Raw genomic sequence first — 23426 nt, forward strand, 5'->3', positions numbered from 1 at the left:
ATAACTATGGGTGTGGCCTAGGTTTGTGGCCCTGATCTCCCTTTTGGATTCTTTCCAACCTTCCACCTCTTCCCCAGGGCCCCCATCTTTCCCTTTCAAGCTCGCCTTACACCATGGCATGAAACCTCCTGGGAGGACCCCAGAGCAGAACGCTTCCAAATTAAAGGAACTCTGATCTGATCAGGACACCGAAAACAGTGAAATATGGGGTGATTACTGGCTCAGGAAGTTGGGACATGTTCAAAATACACATGTCCACACACGTAGAGGGATGGCCAATTTCTGGGAGAGCTAGAGGAAGGCGGCCACCCTTACCATTCTGACAGGCCGTACTCCATCACGGCTGTAGAGATCATGAGGTAGCTGTCAGGTAGAGGAAATGCACCCTACTGCTATACACTATCTGAGCTGCTCGGTGAAGGACCTGAGGATGGAAACTTCCAGTGATCCCTTTTCAAATGGGACACTACTCTGGGTGTCAGAAATAATGAAGTGAGGTGCTGCAGAGGGGAAGGTTCTTTGTGTTTCCTACCATACAGCAGTGGGCTTTGACGTCTTCACTGCCTGCTGTGAATGAGTTATCTTCCGCACCAGGAGGCTTGGTGCTAGAGAAACCACCAAAAGAGGTACCAGCACACATGCAAAACAAGGGCAGACGTTTACAAATTTCCAAGCTATCCCCCAGAAACTTGAAAATGAGTCTACTCTGCTGGGTAAAAGGAAGCTAAGAGATTCACCTGGCTGGACACAATTGAGAGGGACAAGGTGTTGAAGAGAGATTGGAACTTTATTGAGACGCCCTCCCTGACGAAGCCAGGATGGAAAGAAGACAGGAAAGGTCAGCCACTGTCCCAGCACCTACACGGATATTCCACTCAGAATCTCCCCCTGGAGTCAGAATCCTGCTCAGAACCCATCTCTGCAGAGCTGGGCAAAGATGGGTGCTAACCCCTGTGCTGGCTTGTCAGCAGCCCGTGGGCAGGAGAGGAAAGTGAATTGGGTGGGCGCGGGCAGTGAGGAGAGGAGCAAAATGGAGACAGAGAAGAAAAAGATGGAGGAAAACCCAGAAGGACAGTGACCCTGATAAAGTGCCCCTCCCCCAACACCAATACTGGATGACTGTGTTTGCCTCGGCTCACCTGCTCCCCACCAAGCATGCAGGCCCTGACAGCTAGGACAGCTCCCCGACTGCACTGAGGGAAAGCAGAGTTGCTACACAAAGCCCTCAGGCATGAGCAGCATGAAGGGGAAAGGTGGGAGGGACAGTCTCTCCAGAGAATAAGTACTGGAGAGATGAGAGGAGCTTTGGGCTTGATGCGTATTTTAACGGGAAAAGGTAGACTGCAGCTCATCTGCCCGAGCTACTAGGCTCCATGCATGACCCTATGGAAGGAACAGTGTCCTGGCAGCTTTGGGGCGTGTGACTTGTGGGAAGCCAAGGCAGCAGCTCCCCTCCCTCCCAGCCGGCACCAGACTAAGTGCTCAAAGACATGAACTCCTAAACTGAAGTTCTCTATGTAGCCCTACCGCGTACCCATCTGCTTCTACTCCCTACCTGATCCTCAGAAGGAACAGCTCTGGCTCAACCTTCCTTCTGCTCCAGATGACTCACTGGTACTGGTGGATCCCAACCCATGCCTCAAAATCAAGGCAAAAGCAAAGACAGCTTGCTCCCAAAAAAAAAAAACAAAACAAAAAACAAAAAAAAAAAACCCAGCCAGCTGTGCTCAAAGGAAGCCCTCAAGACAGTCTGACCTTCACCTGACCTGCTCTATCCAAAAGCTCTTCATCCTCCCAAGGCTTCATGCCCCCATGCGCTCCAAGGTGGCAGCGTATTCTGCCATGCACGACTCTCAGGAGTCCTCTCTCTGTGCCCTCGAGTCTGTCATTGTCCTAGCTCTCTCTTGTACAGTGGACACACAAATGCACACTCACTGGTATGTGACGGTCCTGACTGCACTCAGTGGACATCTGCAGAAGTTCAGGTTGGATCTGAACCTCAGGCCTTGTCTGCCACCAATGCCATGGGGCTGGGGCTGGGGCTGGTTCTGAGTCTAGGGAATTTCTCTCAAAGGGAAATATTGGTGCATCAGGGAATGGAGAAGGGGAAGGAGAAGCCACACTTCTGGGAACCAGAGGAGACATGTCCTCTGTCAAGTGCTCCCACAAAGAAGTTGTAGAAACAGTTTTCCCTGAAACTTGGGAGAGGGAACTGTCCAGAGAAACCTCCAAGGACCAGGAAGGAGCAAGGTCCCCATGTCCTTTCTGAAATCAACACCTTTGTGATCTGAGTTTTCCAAGACATGCAACAGACAAAGACACACTGCAAACCAACTAAGCCCTGAGCCCTTCCAGTACATTCATGTAAGTCACTTCCAGGAGGAAGAGTACTTGAGTTCGTCACTCAGTCACCCTCGTTCTGGGGCCAACTGAGCTGAGCTCTCCAACTGAGACATCAATGAAATGATACCTGGAGAGGCCGGCCAACACTAATCTGAAAGCTTTTAGTGTCCTGGATGCCCTACCCATTGGGAAGACAGGAAGAAGATTCCAAAGCTGGGTTCCAAGTTCATGAAGACCAGACTCAAGAGACTGTCCACTGCTGGAAATCCACCCAAACTTAGGAGGGAGCTGAGGAGAGATAGGGAACGGACAAAAGATTTGTGTGAAAGGAGTTGACACTGACCTGAGAACCCTCTATTGCTTGGGAAACTTCAACTGAGTTTAGCTTATTTGACCCTCATTATCTTAGTATTCATTAGGAGTTAGCTGCTCTCTGTCCCTCCAAGACATGACCCAGGAAAAACAAGGGAAGCCTGACTAGCCTGTGTCAGGCCTTCTAACTGAAGCAATAAGACAAGCAGACTATAATTCACAGTTTCCACTCTCCTCCCTTGTTCCTTCCCTGATTCACCAGCCTCAATGAACTCCCAAATCTCCAATTCAGACTGATTGTCACCAGTATGGCTCAAAGGGCTAAAAACCGGGACTTCTCAGACGATTAGGACACAAGCTCATTCACCCATGGGGCCCCGAGAATGGCTGAACATGACCTAGTGCTTCTTATAGCGATTCTTTGGGGCCTCACCGCAACCTGTTTTGTCACAGTTAGAAGCACCTGGGTTCTTCCCAAGCCCCAAGCTCCCCAGAAGGCCAGGGAGCTCCTGGGTGATGGCCCGTTCAATCTTCTCCAGGAAGCAACCCCCCATGTAAGAGCACTGCTGAGAGAGGAGTTTGAAATTGGAAATGGGGTTGATGCCAAAGAAGTCCTTGTAGGCCTCACGGTTGGGAAGGTCAAACTTGCTGACGTTGGTCTTTGCCAGGATGGTCTTGAAAATGTAGAATTTATCAGGATCTTCCACAATGTCCTTAAAAACCAGTTCCCCATCACTGAAGAAGGTCATTTTGTCCTTGTAAGTCTGTAGATAGCGGTCAACTAGAAGGGCGTGGATGCGGACACGGATGGCATGCTGGCGAATAAAAGCAATCTTGTTCTCTAACCTGTTCTCAATCACCTGGTTCAGGTCTTCCAGCAGAGAGATCTCCTCTTTGAGGAACAGCTCCCGGTGGGTGTCGGGCTTATAGTCCTGTGGCCAGAAGGAGCTGACATAAACCCGTGGAGGCTCTGTGACGTTGATGAGTGGGGCCAGGCTCCAGAAGAGAGCTCCGTACACCCGCATGAGCATTTGTGTGGCCAGGTTGTCGGCCTTGTTCAGAATGATCCTTATCTGGGACTCCCGTCCCTTCAGCTGGCGGAAGAGTGTCTCCAGCTCCAGGCCCACGTCCAGCTTGGTGGGATCAAAGACAACAAAGATGAGGTCGGCTCTGTCGATGAACCACTGACACACGTCGTTGAAGGGGTAGCCTTGGAGGACAGGAATGAGAAGTCAACCTAAGTGGGACACACAAAGCCCTTTGCACCTCCCTGAGCAGAGTCAAGCACTGGCAATCTCCTGGATTTCTAGAGACCAGTGAGTATTGTCTCGTGCTTTTTGTCAACCTTTAATCAAGAGCAGTCTGACCCATGCTTTAAAATACAGTGGCTCTGAATCCCTGGTGAAGTGAAGTATTTGTCCAAAGTGGAGCTTTTTAATGCAGTGTGTGGTAGTGCACTCCTGCAATCCCATCATTCTGAGAAGCAGAGGCAGGAGGATCTTCAGTTCAAGGCCAGGCTGAGACACTGTTTCAAAAACAAAAGCAGCAACAAAAAGAAAAATACAGAGCTAGAGAGATGTCTCATTGGTTAAGAGTACTGGCTGCCCTTTCTGAGGACCCAGGTTCTGTCACTAGCACCCACACGCCACTCACTACTGTCTGTAACTTGAGTCTCAGAGGAGCCAACTTCCTCTTCTGGCCTCCGTGGGTACCAGGCATGCGTATGGTCCAGACATACATACAGGTAAAACACCCATACACATAAGACAATTGTTTTATTTTATTTTTGGTAATGGTTTTTTGAGACAGAGTTTTTCTGTATAGCCCTGGCTGTCCTGGAACTCATACTGTAGACAAGGCTGGCCTTGAACTCAGAGATTTGCCTGCCTCTGCCTCCTGAAGGCTGAGATTAAAGGTGTGCTCCACCATCGTCCAGCTAAAAAGTAATAAAAATTTTAAAAGAAAAAAGCAAGTGGTTTTCCAAATGTCGAAAAGGATCTAGGACAATGGCAAAGATGTTGAAAGAACTATCCAGAAGTCAGAAGGAAAGGGGATGTGTGACTTCAGGAGAAAAAATGTGGGTTGAGGGTTGAGTGTCTGCCTTAGACCTGGGCTAGTGACCGACCAGCTGGATGCTCACTGCTCTTAAATTCTAGGTCATAAGCTATAAAAATTACAAAAAGAACAGTAATACTAAAGCTAACTTAAAGACTACCGTGTTAGGCTGGATGTGGTGGCACATGCATTTAGTCCCAGCACTCAGGAGGCAGAAGCAAGAGGATCTCTGTAAGGCCAGCCTGGTTGTCATAGCAAGCTCCAGAACAGCCAGAGCTGTCTCAAAAACAAATAAAAATAATAAGGGAGACAGACAGGATGGAAAAACTACTGTGCTTCAGACAGGAAAGACGCAGCTTAAATCTGCAGCCACACAGGGGTTCGCTCTATAGTAATTCTTCTTACCGGCTGTGTTCTTATTTACAAAACAAGACGACAAGGAACACCACTGCGGTGGCTCTTCTTGGTTGTCAACTTGACTACATAGGGAATGAACTAAAACCTGAGTGGCTGGATTCACCTGTGAGGGACTTTTCTTAATTGCATCATTTGAGGTAGGAAGACCCACTTTTAATCTGATCTTTTGAGATGGGAATAGCCACCTCTAATCTGACCACACCTTCTGCTGGTAGCCTATAAAAAGGACACGGAAGAAGTAAGCTTTCTCTCTTTGCCTGCTTGCCCTCCAGTTCACTGCCAAGTTCATGCCTTCACTGGCATTAGAGCCAACTTCTTCAGGAGTCCAGCGGTACTGAAGACCAGCTGAGACATTCAGCCTAGCAGACTGAAAAACTACTGGATTCTTGGATTTTCTGTTAGTAGACAACAGTTACTTATAATCCATTCTAATAAATTTCCTTTATATCTATATGTAGAGATAGATAGAGAGCAATATGACATATCTATCGTATATAGAGGTGAGAGATGATAGATAGATAGATAGATAGATAGATAGATAGATAGATAGATAGATAGATAGATAGATTATTAGATTCATTCTGTAAGTTCTGTTTCTCCAAAGAACCATGACTAATACAAAGAGTTTCAAAAACACTGATTTTTTTTTAACCAATAAAATAATGTATAGAGCTAAGTGAAGTGTAACATGCCCCCAGCAGTGCTGAAGCAGCATGGGCAGCCCACTTATATTGGGTTTCATGGTCTGAGTTGATGAGAACAACGGACCAGGTCTCTTCCTAAAGGAACAGGTTCCACTGAGATACAAACTCAGGTCACTGGATTTAGAGTCCAGAGCGTTAACCATTACACCATGGGAGTTGGTGCCAATATATAAAGCTATCTGATTTATAGTAGGGCCTAATATGATTATCATAACTAAATTATATTATTGTCAATAAATCAGGGTTCAGTTATGCTGTGGAACAATCTTTTTGTTCTCTGTGAATACTAATTCCTCTCATTGGTTAATGGAAAGCTAACTGCCCAATAGCTAGGCAAGGAAAGGGTAGGTGGGACTTGCAGACAAAAAGAGAGTGCAAGGAAAAAGGGAGCAAAGTCACCGGACAGAGGTGGAAGAAGCCAGATGAATATGCCATGCTGAAAAAGATACCGCCACACGGTAGAGCATAGATAAGAAATATGGGTTAATTTAAGTTACGAGTTAGTAACACACCTAAGCTATCAGCTGAGCATTTATAATTAATGATAAGTCTCTGAGCATTTATTGGGGAGTCAGAAGTCCCTACAAAAAACTCCACCTACACAGTTATAACCCAAATGCGTCATAACCATAAACTGAGATTTGCCATTTGATCACTTATTACTATGACTGCCCTGGTTAGGACACATGAGTGCAGATAGCCCTGTGCTATGGCAGTATCCAATGCCCTATGATACAGCCTAATGCTTACCAGGCCCAAATAGCAATGCCCTGCGTCCGAGGCAGGCAGGGGCTGGGTTTAGATAATAAAGTTTAGATTAAAGCAAGCCCAACAAAGCAGGTGTTGGGAGTAAGAAAAGATGTAGATCATGTTCAACAGAATAAGCCCATGCCCAAGACCCAGGTTAGCAAATTCAAGTATAAATCACTGGGATACAATTAGTCTAGGCCTTCCACTATTCAGGGTAGACTGGGAACCCAAAGACAGCTAGTCCCCAGCTTGGACATCTCCAGAACCTTACAGGGAAGACTAGTACTCCCCCTAGGAAGCTACTGACCATCTCCAAATCAGGCAGCCCTTTAGGAGGCAGAGAACATGACACTTGAGTTCCCAAGTGGTTACCACAGCAACAGTGAGAAGGGGTGGAGGTGAAGAGCATCTTTTCATCTCAAACATTCACCACCCTGTTCCTCTGCTGGCCTGCCACCCTCTGCTGCTCAGTGTCCAAAGACAGAGCTCTTGCTGTCCAGAAGTGTGTGTGTGTGTGTATGTGTGTGTGTGTGTGTGTGTGTGTGTGAAGGTGAGTGTGCCCACAAGTGTGTATACATTGAGAGGAGGAGGACTACTTTCTGTCCTATTTCTTTAAGACAAGGCCTCTCATTTTGGCTAGGCTGGCTTGGCCACAGAGCTCCAGGATTCAGGGATCCAACTATGCCCACCCTGCAACACTGGCGTTGAAGGCACAGGTAACCATGCCTTACATGTTTGGTTTTTCTGAGTCAGGGTTTCTCTGTGTAACAGCTCTGACTGGCCTGGAACTCACTTTGTAGTCCAGGCTGGGCTGGAACTCACAGAGATCCAACCTGCATCTGCCTCCCAAGTGCTGGGATTAAAGGTGTGCGCCACCACAGCCATGCCTCACTTTTTACATGGGTGGTAAGGGTGTGAATTCAGGTCCCGTGCTCTCGCTCTGAGCACATCTCCAGGCCCATAAATTACCTCTTTCCTGTTGTTTGCGGTTCTCAATGATGCCTGGTGTATCTACAAAAGTGACTCGTTCTAGAAGTTTGTGGGGAACCTCAATGCCAATCAACTTCTCCAGAAAATTCTGGCCAAACTTTTCAAGAGGTGAGAAGGATCGGGCGCTGTCAGCAGCCATGACGATGCCCTCAATGGTTTTCAGCTTGGGCCCATGCATAAGGACGGTGAACTCGGAGGTGGTAGGTTCAGCGCCTGCATCCACAGTGAGAGGTGGGAAAGCAACCAGTGAGAAACAGACTTCCGGAAGGGGGGTGTACAGGAAGACGTCTTGGAAAGGACTGATTGTGCCAAAATATACAGATCATAACGTTTACATTTTAATCTTTAAACCTATAGCATTAAAATATTTACATTATCATGCAAACAGTTAGTTGTCCTCACTTTCCAAAAACAGTTATCATCTTCCCACGCTGAAACTCTTGTTTACATTAGGTAGTAACTCCTTTCTCCTTCCTTGGCAACCTCTATTCTTTCTCTGCCTCTGAGTTTGTCCTGTTGTGGCACCTCATGTGAGTAGAATCATACAATATCTGTGCTGTTGTGCCTGGCTTGTTTTATTAGCACATTTTCAAGATTTATTCATATTGTGGCAAGGATGTATCCTATGTGTTCTGACAGCATGATGCATGCTTCACTCCTTTCTGTCTGTGTTTGTGTGTATTGTGTGCACATGCGTGTGTGCGTGCACACATGTGTGCATGGGTGCTCATGTGTGTGTGTGCTCATGTGTGTGTGCTCATGTGTCTGTGTGTGCATGTGTGTGTGTGTGTGTTGCATGCACTTGCCATGGCACAAGGGTGGAGGTCAGAAGGCAGACAACTGTGGGTACTCTCACCTTCTTCTACCTTATCACTGCTACACAGGCCAGGTTAGCTGGCCTCCAGGCTTTTAGGGTTCTCCTATCTCCTATTCCAATCTCCCTGTAGAAGTACTGCAATCACAGACACATCTGCTACTCAGCTGCCCCCCCCCTTTTTTTGTTCTGAGACAGGGTTTCTCTGTAGCTTTGGAGCCTTTGTAGACCAGGCTGACCTCAAACTGCCTCTGCCTCACGAGTGCCATCCCGCCCGGCCTCTACCTGACTTTTTCTTGAATCCTAGGGACCTGACTTCAAATCATCAGGCTTGCACAGAAAGCGCTTTACCCACTGTGCCGTGTCCCCGGCCATGCAGCATCCCTCTCTCAGCTAGCGCTCCCCTGGCTGCACAGGCTACAGTCTGGTTATTCCTTCGTCCAGCAGTGGACCGGAGTTGTTTCTACTTTGGGACTTTTATGAATAATGCTGCCATGGAGGCGGAAGAACTGCTGGTTCTTGCAGGTCATTTTCATTTATATTATTAAGGGCATACAAGTGCTTTGATTATTCATCTGCTTTAACAATTTAATCACTCCCCCCCCCCCAGATTCTCACCTGTATAAAGCTGGTAGCGAGTTTCTTCTAACCCAAGGAGGTAGTTTATCATGGTGGATTTGCCAACGCTCCACGGTCCCAGGAACAGCACCATTGGCTTGGAGGTGATCTCTCCATCTTCAACAGCAAGAGTTAGAAACGGAAGTGAGCTAGCATCAGTCCTTACTGTAGGAGCAGCCCTGCTCCCCAAAGCACCCTGCACCCCCACTGTCTTCCCTGTGGATCAAGCTGGGCAGCGGTCAGTGACTTTCTTGCTTTACGAGAACATTCGCTCAAAAGACACCAGGAGCATTTTGACCTTTTCCAGATCCTTGGCACATCTGCCTGCACCAGAAGGAAGAGCCAAGCGGATTAATACATACTGGCTCAGTGCTAGCGCTGGGCGCAGTCTCCTGCCTAAATCTAGAGACGAATGGGTCATGCAAAGGGCGGATCTTCACACTGAGAAAGACTGGATTTTGCTCTGCAGACCAAGAACAAGAGGAGAAAGGACATGGAAGAGGCATGCACAGTGAGATCCATCCACGCTCCAGGCTCTGCAGCTCCCCCTCCTCTCCACTGTGGCTCCCCAAATCCCCACCTCAAGCTCAAACATTCTAGTCTCAGATATCCTGCTCCAAAGTTCACGAAAAGCCTTCCAGGGTCTGAAACCAAGCACTAAAAACTAGGATCCTTAAATACTTGGGCACTGAGACCAAGGTCCTCCCTGACGCCATGCTGGGAAGCACACCCTACCAAGGCTACTCAGCTGGGAGAAAACGGAATTCTTTAGTGTTTTCAAAAATAGGGATGGGGGCTTGGAGGGAGCTCAGGGGCAGAGCATTTTCATAGCATGTGTGAGGCCCGGGTTCAATCCCTAGTACTGCAAACGTAAAATAAAAATAAATGGGGGCTAAATAGAGGGTGAGAGCCTTTGGACAGAGAAATGATCTGTCTTATTGTTGACTCTGCTCCTCTCAGTTCTTTTCTGAATGGTGTCTACTGCACACCTACGTTCTCCAGACTTTGGCCTTCCTGAATCTGCAGATAGTCCTCAAAATGCCGGCCTCCTTTTTAAACTTCTTTTTCATTTATTTCCTGTAATTCTGTATAGTGTTTTGATTCCAAAGTCTGAAGTAAAAATGGCCCACTCTGTCTGGGCCCTAACACCCTCTCTAGTATGTAACTAATGCTAGGGGCTTTTTTTTTCTATTTTTTTTTTATTTTGAGACAAGGTTATGTTATATTGTCCAGTATGATCTCAAAGTCCTGGGCTCAAGAATCCGGGAATTCTCCTACCTCAGCCTCCAGAGCACCTGGACTCTTTTGCCGCTGCACTGAGCAGCATTGCTAATTGCTGGCATTTTCCCAACTGTCTTGGTGTGTATAATCAATATTTTAGATATCCCAGGTCATCGTTTGTTACAGTATATAGTATGATTGCCCTTCTGTGCCTGTCTTTTGGGTGCATGGCTTTTGTTTCTCTGAGGTAAATAAAGTCCTGGAAGATGGTGTCTCGTGCATGGTGAGCACGTATCCATGGCCTGGCCGCTTCCCTCCTGCCTGCAAATAAACATGAGAGGCCCTCCAGCCTGGGGACAAGATGATGAGCAGGTCCATAGGGGTACGTCCAGTAACAGAGACTTTCAAAAAGCCAGTGAGTTCTCAGACAGGGCTTCCGGGTGCTGCTGTTCCAACTCTGCACAGCAGGGGGCATCGTGGACGTATGTGGGAGGCCAGTAATAAGCTTGAAGGCTAGGGGTCATGCAGGAAGCTGGCAAGAGATTAGGGCGGAGAAGCCAAGTTCAGAAAGGGAAGCCATAAAAGAGCCAATTGGCCTTTGCTGAGAACCGGTCCTGGGGCAGTTGGCAACCTCTTGGCCACTGAGGCTTTAAGTCTGGAGTTTCCCCAGGAGGGCCATGCCGTTCTTGCTGTCAGAGCAGGGAGAGAAGGCAAATGCAGAGGACAAAAGAAAGCCACTGGGAGATTCCGTGACCTCATACCAGGGTCCGCATGTCCTCTGAGAAGCAGAAGAGGACCGCTGGCTCGCAGGCTTGTGAGAATGGGGGAAGTGACGGAACAGAGTATCCCCGAGGAAAGAAAGAGAATCACAGTCCTGACGGCAGCGTCACGGCCGGGGCAACCAGCACTACCTGGCGTTAGGTGCCTTTCTGTAAAGCGGGGCTATCTATGCCCTCAGATACCACAGCTACTCAATAGGCATTAGGATATTATGGAAATTGCCGAGTGACACAGGGAGAGATTTGTGATATCATTCACAATTAAAACAAGGGTTGGGGTTATGGCTCAGTGGTAGAACACTTGCCTAGGGTGCTCAAGGCCCTGGGTTCCACCCCCAGAACCGAAAAGAAAAAAATAATTATGAAAGCTTTAAAACAGGGGTGAGATTAGCTGTGGCTATAGGAGAGTGACAGGGCACCTTAGCGTGTCTGGAGTCACAGTGACGGGGCACCTTAGCGTGTCTGGAGTCACAGTGACGGGGCACCTTAGCGTGTCTGGAGTCACAGTGACGGGGCACCGTAGCGTGTCTGGAGTCACAGTGACGGGGCACCTTAGCGTGTCTGGAGTCACAGTGACGGGGCACCTTAGCGTGTCTGGAGTCACCGTGACGGGGCACCTTAGCGTGTCTGGAGTCACAGTGACGGGGCACCTTAGCGTGTCTGGAGTCACCGTGACGGGGCACCTTAGCGTGTCTGGAGTCACAGTGACGGGGCACCTTAGCGTGTCTGGAGTCACAGTGACGGGGCACCTTAGCGTGTCTGGAGTCACAGTGATGGGGCACCGTAGCGTGTCTGGAGTCACAGTGACGGGGCACCTTAGCGTGTCTGGAGTCACCGTGACGGGGCACCTTAGCGTGTCTGGAGTCACCGTGACGGGGCACCTTAGCGTGTCTGGAGTCACAGTGACGGGGCACCTTAGCGTGTCTGGAGTCACAGTGACGGGGCACCTTAGCGTGTCTGGAGTCACAGTGACGGGGCACCTTAGCGTGTCTGGAGTCACAGTGACGGGGCACCTTAGCGTGTCTGGAGTCACAGTGACGGGGCACCTTAGCGTGTCTGGAGTCACAGTGACGGGGCACCTTAGCGTGTCTGGAGTCTGAGGTGTAGCCCCAGCATGGCAAAAATGAGTAACACTTTCAAAACTGGCAAACTGTGGTGGAGCACAAATTGTCTGGTACGTTCTGTGAGTGCAGATTAGACTATTTCAAGGAGAATTTGCAACAATAATCAATTATAATGTTCCATATTAATTTTTTAAACATTTATTTATGGAGCTGGGATGTTCCAGAGGATAAATTGTGGGAGTTGGTTCTCTCCTTCCACCTTGTAGGTTATCAGGGCTGGAAGAAGGTGCTTTTACCTCCTGAGCCATCTTGTTGGCCCCTCTACTGTAGTATTTTAAATACAAGCGAGCAAGCAAACAAAACATGCCCTACAAATATCTATGCACAAAACATACAGTAATTATACTAGTGTTTGAAATGTTTTAATTTCATTTTTTCCCAGACAGCTTCTCACTCTAAAGCTGAGGGTGGTCTGAATTCACCTGTAGCCCAGACTGGCTTTAAATGCTCAGCGATCCTCTTGCCTCCGCCTGGCCAGTGCTGGAAGTCCAGGCATAGCCACCATGCCCAGTCCTGGAGCACTACATTTTTTAATTTATCTGATGTGTACATAATGATGTTTGCATGTGTGTAAGTGTGCACAGTGTGGTGTGTGTACGAGGTCAGAGACAACTTTCAGGGGCTGATTCTCTCCTTCTACCATGTGGAGTTCAGGAACTTGGAGGCAAGTACCTTTGCCTGCTGAGCCGCCTCACTAGCCCCACATGTGTGGGGAGGGATAACTTTTTAAGCTCCTGCTCTCACTCTGTAGACCAGACTGACCTCAAACTCACAGAGATCCGCCTGCCTCTGCCTCCTGAGTGCTGGGACTAAAGGTGTGAGCCACCACTCACAGCTACTAGCCCCATTTTTAAAAAAAAATAGAACAGGGTAAGCACCTATTGTCCCTCGGAAATTAGATACTGGTTGTACAGAGCCTGGTGTGTTCTTAGAAGACAGGGCCAAAATTCCTCAATAAAGAATAATGGAGAGTCATGCATGCATGCACATACATGTATATGTATAAACACACATGTATGCACAGTTGGTATAATATGATTCCGTGTATGTAAGAAGAAAAAGGCATTTCTATGCTCATAGATACGGAGTAATTGTCTGGAAGATTCTATTACTTCCTGTAGTCTTGAGCAATTTAACAAGAAACTGAGTGAGTGTTTCCTGGAGTAGAATTAGATTGAAGATCAAGAAAGAAACTGTGTTTGTGTCTATGCGCATGTGTATGTGTGTGTGAGTGTATGTCTGTATGAGTGTGTGAGTGTATATGTGTATGTGTGTGTGAGTGTATGTGTGTGAGTGTATATGTGTATGTGTGAGTGTGTGAGCCCAGGAGGGATCTAACAGGCCTTACACCTGGAAATTAAAATGCCTACTGCTGAGACAAAGTGCTTGACAATGAAACCTGTCACCCTCTTAGAGTACTGAGCACTCACTGCTCTAGGAAAGACCACTTCCGAAGCCTGAGTTCCTGTCCTCCGCTCCTCCTGGAGTCCTAGCACAGACCACACATGAATCTCGTGAGCCTACGTGGGCCAGAGCCCAGTTCAGGGTCGCGATGTTGTTTGTACCTGTGATCTCATGCTGTCGCAGCTCATTGTACTTGTAAGACTGCTCCAGGGGCTTGATGGACGTATGGTAGATCTTCCGAAGCCGCTGCAGTACCGCTGGGAGGAAGGAGGAGGGAGTGAGCATCAGGCAGGCCACACACACACACACACGCACATACACACACACACACACACTGCTGCTGCTCCTTACTCTAGGGCCATCTCACACCCTGAAAGAGTCTCTCTCTGCCTGTGAGGAGAGTCACTGCAGTCCAAGATCGTGACAGGATTGTGTTTAGGAAGGAATTGGTCCCCATCCCACCCTCATAAATCCTCAACAAAAAAACATTTTCCTACCCAATCTGCAAAACCTCCTGATGTATTTAAGAAACAAAGCAAAAACTAATTCTTGGCCGAGCACTATGTTATACACTTTTAATCCTAGCATTCAAGAGACAGAGTGACTGGATTTCTGTGATTCCCGTAGCATCTTGGTCTACACAGCAAGTTCCAAGCAACCAGGTTACATAGTGGGACATTGTCTCAATAATAATAATAATAATAGAAGACTTATTCTTGGGCAGGTATATGGCTCAGTTGGTAAAGTGCTTACCTGTCATGCACGAGCACAGAAACCTGAGTTCAATCCCTAGTCCCATAAAAACAGAAAGAAAAAAAAAACAGGTGTGTAGGCACACACCTACAATATCTACTAAGGGGTGATAGCAGGAAGATCAGGGGTTCAAGGTTATCCTCTGCTGCAGGGAGTTTGAGGCCAACCTGAGCTACATGAGACACTGTCTCAAGAATAATTAAATCGAAACCTAATACTCTCTTCCTTCCTCACTTCAATGGTGCATCCAGAAAAGCTAGGGTGCTTTCAGCCTGGCTGAAAACTCTGTCCTTGGGAGATGAGAATCTCACGTCTGTGCTCTGTTTGTGCTGTCAAGGTCTAGAGCATAAGGAAGCCGGATGCCCAGCAGGCCTGTGGCACAATGCTTCCTGGGGGATTTAGCCATGCCCTATGTTCTGGGGGAGCAGAAACCTAGGATGCAACTGAGAACTTTGTGGGGTGTGTGTAGCACAAGAGGACAGGATGGGGAGCAAGAATCGGAACAGTAAGGTTCTAGTCCTTGCACTGCCATTCTCTGGCTCTGCCAAGAGCAAATTGCTGTATTAATCTGTGCCTGGCTGGTTAATCAATCAAGAAAAGATAACAAACCATCATTGAATCCTTGAGTCATTGTGGGGGCGAAGTAAAACATAAATATGAAAGAGTTTGTAAACTAAAATCCAAGCAGATAGGATGGATTCTTATTAACCATCCTCCCTCCACAAGGACAGTGGTGGGGTGGTGGGGTGGTGGGGTGGTGGGGTGGTGGGGTGGTGGGGTGGTGGGTGGTGGGGTGGTGGGGTGGTGGGGTGGTGAGGTGGTGGGGTGGTGGGGTGGTGAGGTGGTGGGGTGGTGGGGTGGTAAGGTGGTGGGGTGGTGGGTGGTGGGGTGGTGGGTGGTGGGTGGTGGGGTGGTGGGGTGGTGGGGTGGTGGGGTGGTGGGGTGGTAAGGTGGTGGGTGGTGGGGTGGTGGGTGGTGGGGTGGTGGGGTGGTGGGGTGGTGGGGTGGTAAGGTGGTGGGGTGGTGGGGTGGTGGGGTGGTGGGGTGGTGGGGTGGTGGGGTGGTGGGGTGGTAAGGTGGTGGGGTGGTAGGGTGGTAAGGTGGTGGGGTGGTGGGGTGGTGGGGTGGTGGGGTGGTGGGGTGGTGGGGTGGTAAGGTGGTGGGGTAGTGGGGTGGTGGGGTGGTGGGGTGGTGGGGTGGTGGGGTGGTGGGGTGGTAGGGTGGTGGGGTGGTGGGTGGTGGGGTGGTGGGGTGGTGGGGTGGTGGGTGGTGGGGTGGTGGGTGGTGGGTGGTGGGGTGGTGGGGTGGTGGGGTGGTGGGTGGTGGGGTGGTGGGGTGGTAGGGTGGTAGGGTGGTGGGTGGTGGGGTGGTAGGGTGGTAGGGTGGTGGGTGGTGGGGTGGTGGGTGGTGGGGTGGTGGGGTGGTGGGGTGGTGGGGTGGTGGGGTGGTAAGGTGGTGGGGTAGTGGGTGGTGGGGTGGTGGGTGGTGGGGCGGTGGGGTGGTGGGGTGGTAAGGTGGTGGGGTGGTGGGTGGTGGGGTGGTGGGGTGGTGGGGTGGTGAGGTGGTGGGGTGGTGGGGCGGTGGGGTGGTGGGGTGGTAAGGTGGTGGGGTGGTGGGTGGTGGGGTGGTGGGGTGGTGGGGTGGTGAGGTGGTGGGTGGTGGGGTGGTAGGGTGGTAGGGTGGTGGGTGGTGGGGTGGTGGGGTGGTGGGGTGGTGAGGTGGTGGGTTGGTGGGGTGGTAAGGTGGTGGGGTGGTGGGTGGTGGGGTGGTGGGTGGTGGGGTGGTGGGTGGTGGGTGGTGGGGTGGTGGGGTGGTGGGGTGGTGGGGTGGTAAGGTGGTGGGTGGTGGGGTGGTGGGTGGTGGGGTGGTGGGGTGGTGGGGTGGTGGGGTGGTAAGGTGGTGGGGTGGTGGGGTGGTGGGGTGGTGGGGTGGTGGGGTGGTGGGGTGGTGGGGTGGTAAGGTGGTGGGGTGGTAGGGTGGTAAGGTGGTGGGGTGGTGGGGTGGTGGGGTGGTGGGGTGGTAAGGTGGTGGGGTGGTGGGGTGGTGGGGTGGTGGGGTGGTGGGGTGGTGGGGTGGTGGGATGGTAAGGTGGTGGGGTGGTGGCGTGGTGGGGTGGTAAGGTGGTGGGGTGGTGGGGTGGTGGGGTGGTAAGGTGGTGGGGTGGTGGGGTGGTGGGGTGGTGGGGTGGTGGGGTGGTGGGGTGGTAAGGTGGTGGGGTGGTAAGGTGGTGGGGTAGTGGGGTGGTGGGGTGGTGGGGTGGTGGGGTGGTGGGGTGGTGGGGTGGTGGGGTGGTAAGGTGGTGGGGTGGTGGGGTGGTGGGGTGGTGGGGTGGTGGGGTGGTAAGGTGGTGGGGTGGTAAGGTGGTGGGGTAGTGGGGTGGTGGGGTGGTGGGGTGGTGGAGTGGTAAGGTGGTGGGGTGGTGGGGTGGTGGGGTGGTGGGGTGGTAAGGTGGTGGGGTGGTGGGGTGGTGGGGTGGTGGGGTGGTAAGGTGGTGGGGTGGTGGGGTAGTGGGGTGGTGGGGTGGTGGGGTGGTGGGGTGGTAAGGTGGTGGGGTGGTGGGGTGGTGGGGTGGTGGGGTGGTGGGGTGGTGGGGTGGTGGGGTGGTAAGGTGGTGGGGTAGTGGGTGGTGGGGTGGTGGGTGGTGGGGTGGTGGGGTGGTAAGGTGGTGGGGTAGTGGGTGGTGGGGTGGTGGGGTGGTGGGGTGGTGGGGTGGTGGGGTAGTGGGTGGTGGGGTGGTGGGTGGTGGGGTGGTGGGGTGGTAAGGTGGTGGGGTAGTGGGTGGTGGGGTGGTGGGTGGTGGGGTGGTGGGGTGGTAAGGTGGTGGGGTAGTGGGTGGTGGGGTGGTGGGGTGGTGGGGTGGTGGGGTGGTAAGGTGGTGGGGTAGTGGGTGGTGGGGTGGTGGGTGGTGGGGTGGTGGGGTGGTAAGGTGGTGGGGTAGTGGGTGGTGGGGTGGTGGGTGGTGGGGTGGTGGGGTGGTGGGGTGGTGGGGTGGTGGGGTGGTAAGGTGGTGGGGTGGTGGGTGGTGGGGTGGTGGGTTGTGGGGTGGTGGGGTGGTGGGGTTGTGAGGTGGTGGGGTGGTGGGGTGGTGAGGTGGTGGGGTGGTGGGGTGGTAAGGTGGTGGGGTGGTGGGTGGTGGGGTGGTGGGTGGTGGGGTGGTGGGTGGTGGGGTGGTGGGGTGGTGGGGTGTTGGGGTGGTAAGGTGGTGGGTGGTGGGGTGGTGGGGTGGTGGGGTGGTGGGGTGGTGGGGTGGTGGGGTGGTAAGGTGGTGGGGTGGTGGGGTGGTGGGGTGGTGGGGTGGTGGGGTGGTGGGGTGGTAAGGTGGTGGGGTGGTGGGGTGGTAAGGTGGTGGGGTGGTGGGGTGGTGGGGTGGTGGGGTGGTGGGGTAGTGGGGTGGTGGGGTAGTGGGTGGTGGGGTGGTGGGGTGGTGGGTGGTGGGGTAGTGGGTGGTGGGGTGGTGGGGTGGTGGGTGGTGGGGTGGTGGGGTGGTAAGGTGGTGGGGTGGTGGGGTGGTGGGGTAGTGGGGTAGTGGGGTGGTGGGGTAGTGGGGTGGTAAGGTGGTGGGGTGGTGGGGTGGTGGGGTGGTGGGGTGGTAAGGTGGTGGGGTGGTGGGGTGGTGTGGTGGTAAGGTGGTGGGGTGGTGGGGTGGTAAGGTGGTGGGGTGGTGGGGTGGTAAGGTGGTGGGGTGGTGGGGTGGTGGGGTGGTAAGGTGGTGGGGTGTCGGGGTGGTGGGGTAGTGGGGTGGTGGGGTAGTGGGTGGTGGGGTGGTGGGGTAGTGGGTGGTGGGGTGGTGGAGTGGTGGGGTGGTGGGGTGGTGGGGTGGTAAGGTGGTGGGGTGGTGGGGTGGTAAGGTGGTGGGGTGTTGGGGTGGTGGGGTGGTAAGGTGTTGGGGTGGTGGGGTAGTGGGGTGATGGGGTGGTGGGGTGGTAAGGTGGTGGGGTGGTGGGGTGGTGGGGTAGTGGGGTGGTGGGGTAGTGGGTGGTGGGGTGGTGGGGTAGTGGGTGGTGGGGTGGTGGAGTGGTGGGGTGGTGGGGTGGTGGGGTGGTAAGGTGGTGGGGTGGTGGGGTGGTAAGGTGGTGGGGTGGTGGGGTGGTGGGGTAGTGGGGTGGTGGGGTGGTAAGGTGGTGGGATGGTGGGGTGGTGGGGTAGTGGGGTGGTAAGGTGGTTGGGTGGTGGGTGGTGGGGTGGTGGGGTGGTGGGGTGGTGGGGTGGTAAGGTGGTGGGGTGGTGGGGTGGTGGGGTAGTGGGGTGGTAAGGTGGTGGGGTGGTGGGGTGGTGGGGTGGTGGGGTGGTAAGGTGGTGGGGTGGTGGGGTGGTGGGGTGGTGGGGTGGTAAGGTGGTGGGGTGGTGGGGTGGTGGGGTGGTGGGGTAGTGGGGTGGGGTGGTGGGGTGGTGGGGTGGTGGGGTGGTGGGGTGGTAAGGTGGTGGGGTGGTGGGGTGGTGGGTTGGTGGGGTGGTAAGGTGGTGGGTGGTGGGGTGGTGGGGTGGTAAGGTGGTGGGGTGGTGGGGTGGTGGGGTGGTGGGGTGGTAAGGTGGTGGGATGGTGGGGTGGTGGGGTAGTGGGGTGGTAAGGTGGTGGGGTGGTGGGGTGGTGGGGTGGTGGGGTGGTGCGGTTGTAAGGTGGTGGGGTGGTGGGGTGGTGGGGTGGTGGGGTGGTAAGGTGGTGGGGTGGTGGGGTGGTGGGGTGCACCCTACAGATGAATGCTCTAGAGTTCACCCTCTGTTCTGACACTGTGCCCTCTGCTTGGTTATCTTCTTTGTCCCCCATCCTTGGCCTTGTTCACAGAGTTACCTCACATACCCCCCTTGCCCAGGGTTCTCCTCTTCTCTGTGGTGCCCTCTTGCCTCAGCACTACAGAGCTCTGGTGCCCTGGATCCCAGCCCAGCCCCTTCCCCAGGCACCTGTGTAATCGTCAGCTGGCTTGTCTTCATTCAGCATCAGGGTTTTCTCAATGTGGGAGCGGTCCCTCATGGGAGCCTCTTCACTCACATCCTCCGTCTCTTCTGGAAAGAAAAGCAGACAGTGCAGGGTCAGAGCAAATCTAAACCAGTAGACTTGTAAGCCTCACAGAGATGGAGCAGAGCTGGGCCTCAGGTAGACACAGCAAAGTTGCCAAGTTGGATGAATTTGAAATGTAAATACAACTTTCAAGACCCATGATCTATGTGTGTGTTCATGTATGTAGAAGTGTACAGGAGCATGCATGAGCACGTGTGTGGGGGACTACATGGAGGTCAGAGGTCAATCTCTGATGTCATTCTTCCAGATCTATCCACCTTGTTGATTTATTTCCCTGTCTTTATTTTTAACGAGGTCTGTCATTACTCACCAACTAGGCTCGACTGGCCTGTTGATCCCCAAGGATCTGTGTGTCTCTGCTCACAGTGTTGGACTTACAAGAGCCCAGCACCACCCCTATCTTTTTACACAGGAGGTGGAGATCAAACTCTGGTCCTCACAGCTGGGCAGTGAGCGTTTCAGTGACTGCGATGGCTGGTTTCCGTGTCAGCTGGCCACACATTAGTGTCGCCTGAGCAGGGAGCCTCCTTCGAAGAACTGTCCTGATTGCCTCAATTACTGTAGGAAAGCTAGCTGAGCAAAGCAGAGGGAACGAGTCAGTAAGCAGTGTTCCTCCATGACCTTAGCATCAGTTCCCGCCTCAGTTTCCCTCAAGGAGATGGACTGTAACCTATAAGCCAAATACGTTCTCTTCTCCTAGTTGTTTTGGTCAGTGTTTTGTCACAACAGAAAACAAACGAGGACACTGGGACACTATCACCCCACCCCGTTGACTGTAGTCATCTGTTCAACTGCGCTGAGCCTAGAGTGTGGTGACGGTGACACATACCTATGAATGATCTTAGCAACCAAGAGGCCAAGACAAGTGACTCTCAAGGTCTAAGCCAGTCCAGGCTGTATAGCAAGACCTTATTTCAAAAAATAAAATAAATGCATTGAACACATATCACATGTCAGGTGCCAAATGTCCTGCTGGCACTCCAGGGACACCTACACAGGCATGGCTCCTGTCCTTAGCGAGTCATCCTACAGCCTAATGGAACGAGCTGACGAGCTGTCTTTAAAATGTGGTAATTCTGAGCAGCAAGGAAGCTAGAGCAGCTCTGAGGGCCTAAGAATGTCTGCAGATTTGGGGGGTGAGGTGGGAGGGGGCAGAAAACCCTTCCTGACTTCCTGACTTCTGCTGATGCGCCGGAGATAGTAAAGAAAAGGAAGTAGTTTTCTGTGCTGGGCCACACAGGGTGCTTGGCAAGGAGTGGCCCAGGTGCTCCAGGAGCTGACTTAAAGACCGCCACAGGGGCTCGCATTTTATCCCCAGGGCATAGAAAGCCATTGGCCAATTGAGGGAACATCTCATCAGAATAGTGTTGATGGGAAATGGAAGGAAGCAGGTGTGTGACTGTACCTGTCTGTGCTGGCAGTCACACACAGGTCAGCTGTCCCGATGACTGAGCAAACAAGAGACACCCATACCTGATGAGTCCTGGGAAGGATGTTGTTCATGCTCCCTGGTCTCTGAGGTCACTCATTTCTAGCAAAGCTGCCTATTCAGGGACCTTAGATTAGGAGGGTGTAGCTTAGGCTTGTGGGGTAGAGGGAGGCCAGTATCTGCATGTCTTACGCAGCGTCTCTTGCAGTTTCTGCTCCCAGGTCAGATTAGGAAAGAGAGAAGGGGAAGAGCTTACTGCTCCTTACAGAAAGCGTAAGTACATAAAGAGCACAAAAAGTCCACTAAGTTCCACAAGAAGTCAGGCATGTGGTGCGTGGCTGTAACCTCGAGGCTGAGGCAGGAGAATCAGGAACTCAAAGCCGCCTTGACTATTACACAATGAGTTCATGCCTGGCCTGGAATACATAAACTCCTGTCTCAAAGGGGGAAATGGCTTAAGGAAATCTGTAAGAAGGGCACCTGGAAACGTGATAGTCATAGCAGGACCCAGCCTGTGCCCTACAAGGCACCTTCTGTTCTATCCACACATACAGCATGAGGTCTGCCAGTCCTGACCATGGCACCCCCATCAGCCCCAGCCCTCCTCCTTCCCTGTCCTTTGAGGGCTATCCTACTCTAAAGGGGCATCTGAGAGCATTCAGCCTCGGCTCTCACACCATCATCCTGACCCCGATTCCTGACGTTCACACCTTATGCCGGAAGTCTTCGCCAGCAGACTCAATGGAAGAAGAGTGCCTGTGCTTCCTAACCTGCCCCGCCAACTCCCTGCACCTCCTTCCGCCAGCCAGTCTCAGGACTGCAAACCTGACATCAGTTCCCTTGTCCTTAAGGCTGACCCACATCTACCAGTTCTAAAGAGGGCTCCTGTCTGTGCTGGTAGTCACATACAGGTCAGAAATGGTCAGGTCCCTCCGAAGCCTCCTGCTAGATCCATCTACACTAAAGGTTGGGTGGCTAAGGAACTGCCTACGTGGGCTCTCTGTGCTGATCAGAGGGACAGGGCCCTGCCTATCACACCCAGAACTAACCGAGGGCTATCACACACCCCGTATTTGTCCCACAATGTACAAGAATGTGTAAGAATGTAAAGAATGCATCTGGGATTGCCTTGAGGAATGAATTCCTACCCTGGTGAGCAATTACAGGATTCCCTCTGCCCTGTTGTCTTTCTTTGGATGCCTCCGCCTCTGTATCCTGGGTCTTGCCACCCTCAGACCCTGCGTCCAAATCTTCCACATCAAGTTGGATGCCTTCCTCCTCATGTTCTGTGGTTCCTGCTGCTTCCTGGGGCTCCCCAGCCTCCCCAGAGCCGTTTCCCTCTTCTTCTGAGCTAGCTCCATCACCGCTGTCTTCTTCAGACTCCTCCTTAGATGGAGCCCCTCCTTCTTCATCACCCTCTTCCTCAGAGGAGGCCTGAGCCAGGCCCTCCTCAGGCGTCCCTGATACCTGGGCCTCAGGAGAGTAGTTCTCTGTCTCCCTGTCCTTGGAACCCTGGGTGTCCCCAGACTGTTCACTGGCTTCTATAGCCGAGCCAGCCTCCTGGCTAGGTCTAGGCTCCCCTTGGTCCTCAACCTTCTCCCCAGCTTCTGTATCCACCTCAGCTTTTAATTCTTCTCCAGCAGATGTGGCATCCAGGGCTGTAACTAGCTCTGTAGGCTGGTGACCAGACCCTGGGCTAGCCTCGACTTCTTTTTGAGAGGAAAGGACTTGGCTCTGGTCAGCTGCTCCTTCTGCAGCTTCTCCTGCCTCTCCTCCAGAAGACGTGTTGTCAGAGACTGCATCTAGGTCAGTGGCTTCCTCTTCTGACCGCAAGCTGTGGCCCGGGGGCTGGTCCTCTGCCCCCTCCCTGGCTTCTGCAGCCATATCAGCCTCTGATTCATCTCCAGCAACTGTGGCATCCTGGACTCCATTCAGTTCTGCGGAGTGGTGACCAGACCCTGTGTTGCCCTTGTCCCTTGCCTCCACTGTATAGACCTCTTCGCCCTCTACGCTAGGGGAAACCTGGGTGGCTGTTGTCCCTGCTGCTGCCTCTTCCACGGGGCTACCACCTAAGAGTCCCTGGAATTCCCCAGGGATCCCACTACTCCCTTCTTGTACTTCTGCCCCCACACTGGCAGTCCCCTCCTGTCCTGGTTGCCCTCCGGAACCAATCTCTGGCCTCTCTTCTTCTGGCCCCTCCACCCCTCCTGGAGGAAGGGTGTCTGCTGCTGCGGGGCCCTTCTCTTCCTCCCCATGCCCTTCGGTATCCCCAGATGGAGCTGACTCTGCAGCTGAGGTATTAGACAGGCTAGCTTCGGATTCGGAGCCCTGGCCGTTGGCAGTGGAAGGGGCCCCTGCTGGTGTCTGCTCCAAGCTCTCAGCCTCCCTGCCGTCTGGGTAGTGAAGGAGCAGGTTCTTGTCTCCAGGGGCCGCATCTGCATAAAGCGCCCTTTCTTTCTCCTCTAGACTTGCATCTCCAGCAGAGAAATGATTCTCCAACAAATTGCCAACATCTTCTGTGCCACCCGCAGCAGAGACTTGCAGTTCTAAATGATTAGAACATGATTGGTCAGTTCACAGGGTTGGCACTTGCCCTGCTTCTCTAGAGTCTATGTTAGGCTAGCTCCCACGGCAGAGAGCACCATATGTGCCTGGCGTCCAAGTTATGCCTCCCAACTTGGGTCCTCTGGACCACG

At 52.5% G+C, this 23426-nt stretch overlaps 1 protein-coding gene across 2 annotated transcripts in view; it reads right to left on the reverse strand.

Moving 5' to 3' along the window:
- Positions 1 to 768: 768 nt before the first annotated feature.
- Positions 769 to 23426, reverse strand: part of Srl (sarcalumenin) — a 45691-nt gene continuing 23033 nt past the window's right edge. The window contains exons 2-7 of one of the 2 annotated variants that reach the window (XM_075941840.1): positions 21879 to 23276; positions 19184 to 19285; positions 13693 to 13788; positions 9004 to 9120; positions 7551 to 7784; positions 769 to 3865 (exon numbers count right to left, since the gene is read on the reverse strand). In XM_075941840.1, coding sequence (XP_075797955.1) covers positions 3054 to 3865; positions 7551 to 7784; positions 9004 to 9120; positions 13693 to 13788; positions 19184 to 19285; positions 21879 to 23276 — 2759 coding nt within the window. In that variant the 3' untranslated portion in view covers positions 769 to 3053. The remainder of the gene's footprint in view (positions 3866 to 7550; positions 7785 to 9003; positions 9121 to 13692; positions 13789 to 19183; positions 19286 to 21878; positions 23277 to 23426) is intronic. The other variant, XM_075941841.1, reaches the window with a different exon arrangement.

The sequence above is a fragment of the Microtus pennsylvanicus genome, chromosome 11 (genome assembly GCF_037038515.1).
Source record: "Microtus pennsylvanicus isolate mMicPen1 chromosome 11, mMicPen1.hap1, whole genome shotgun sequence".
In the NCBI taxonomy this organism is placed as follows: domain Eukaryota; kingdom Metazoa; phylum Chordata; class Mammalia; order Rodentia; family Cricetidae; genus Microtus; species Microtus pennsylvanicus.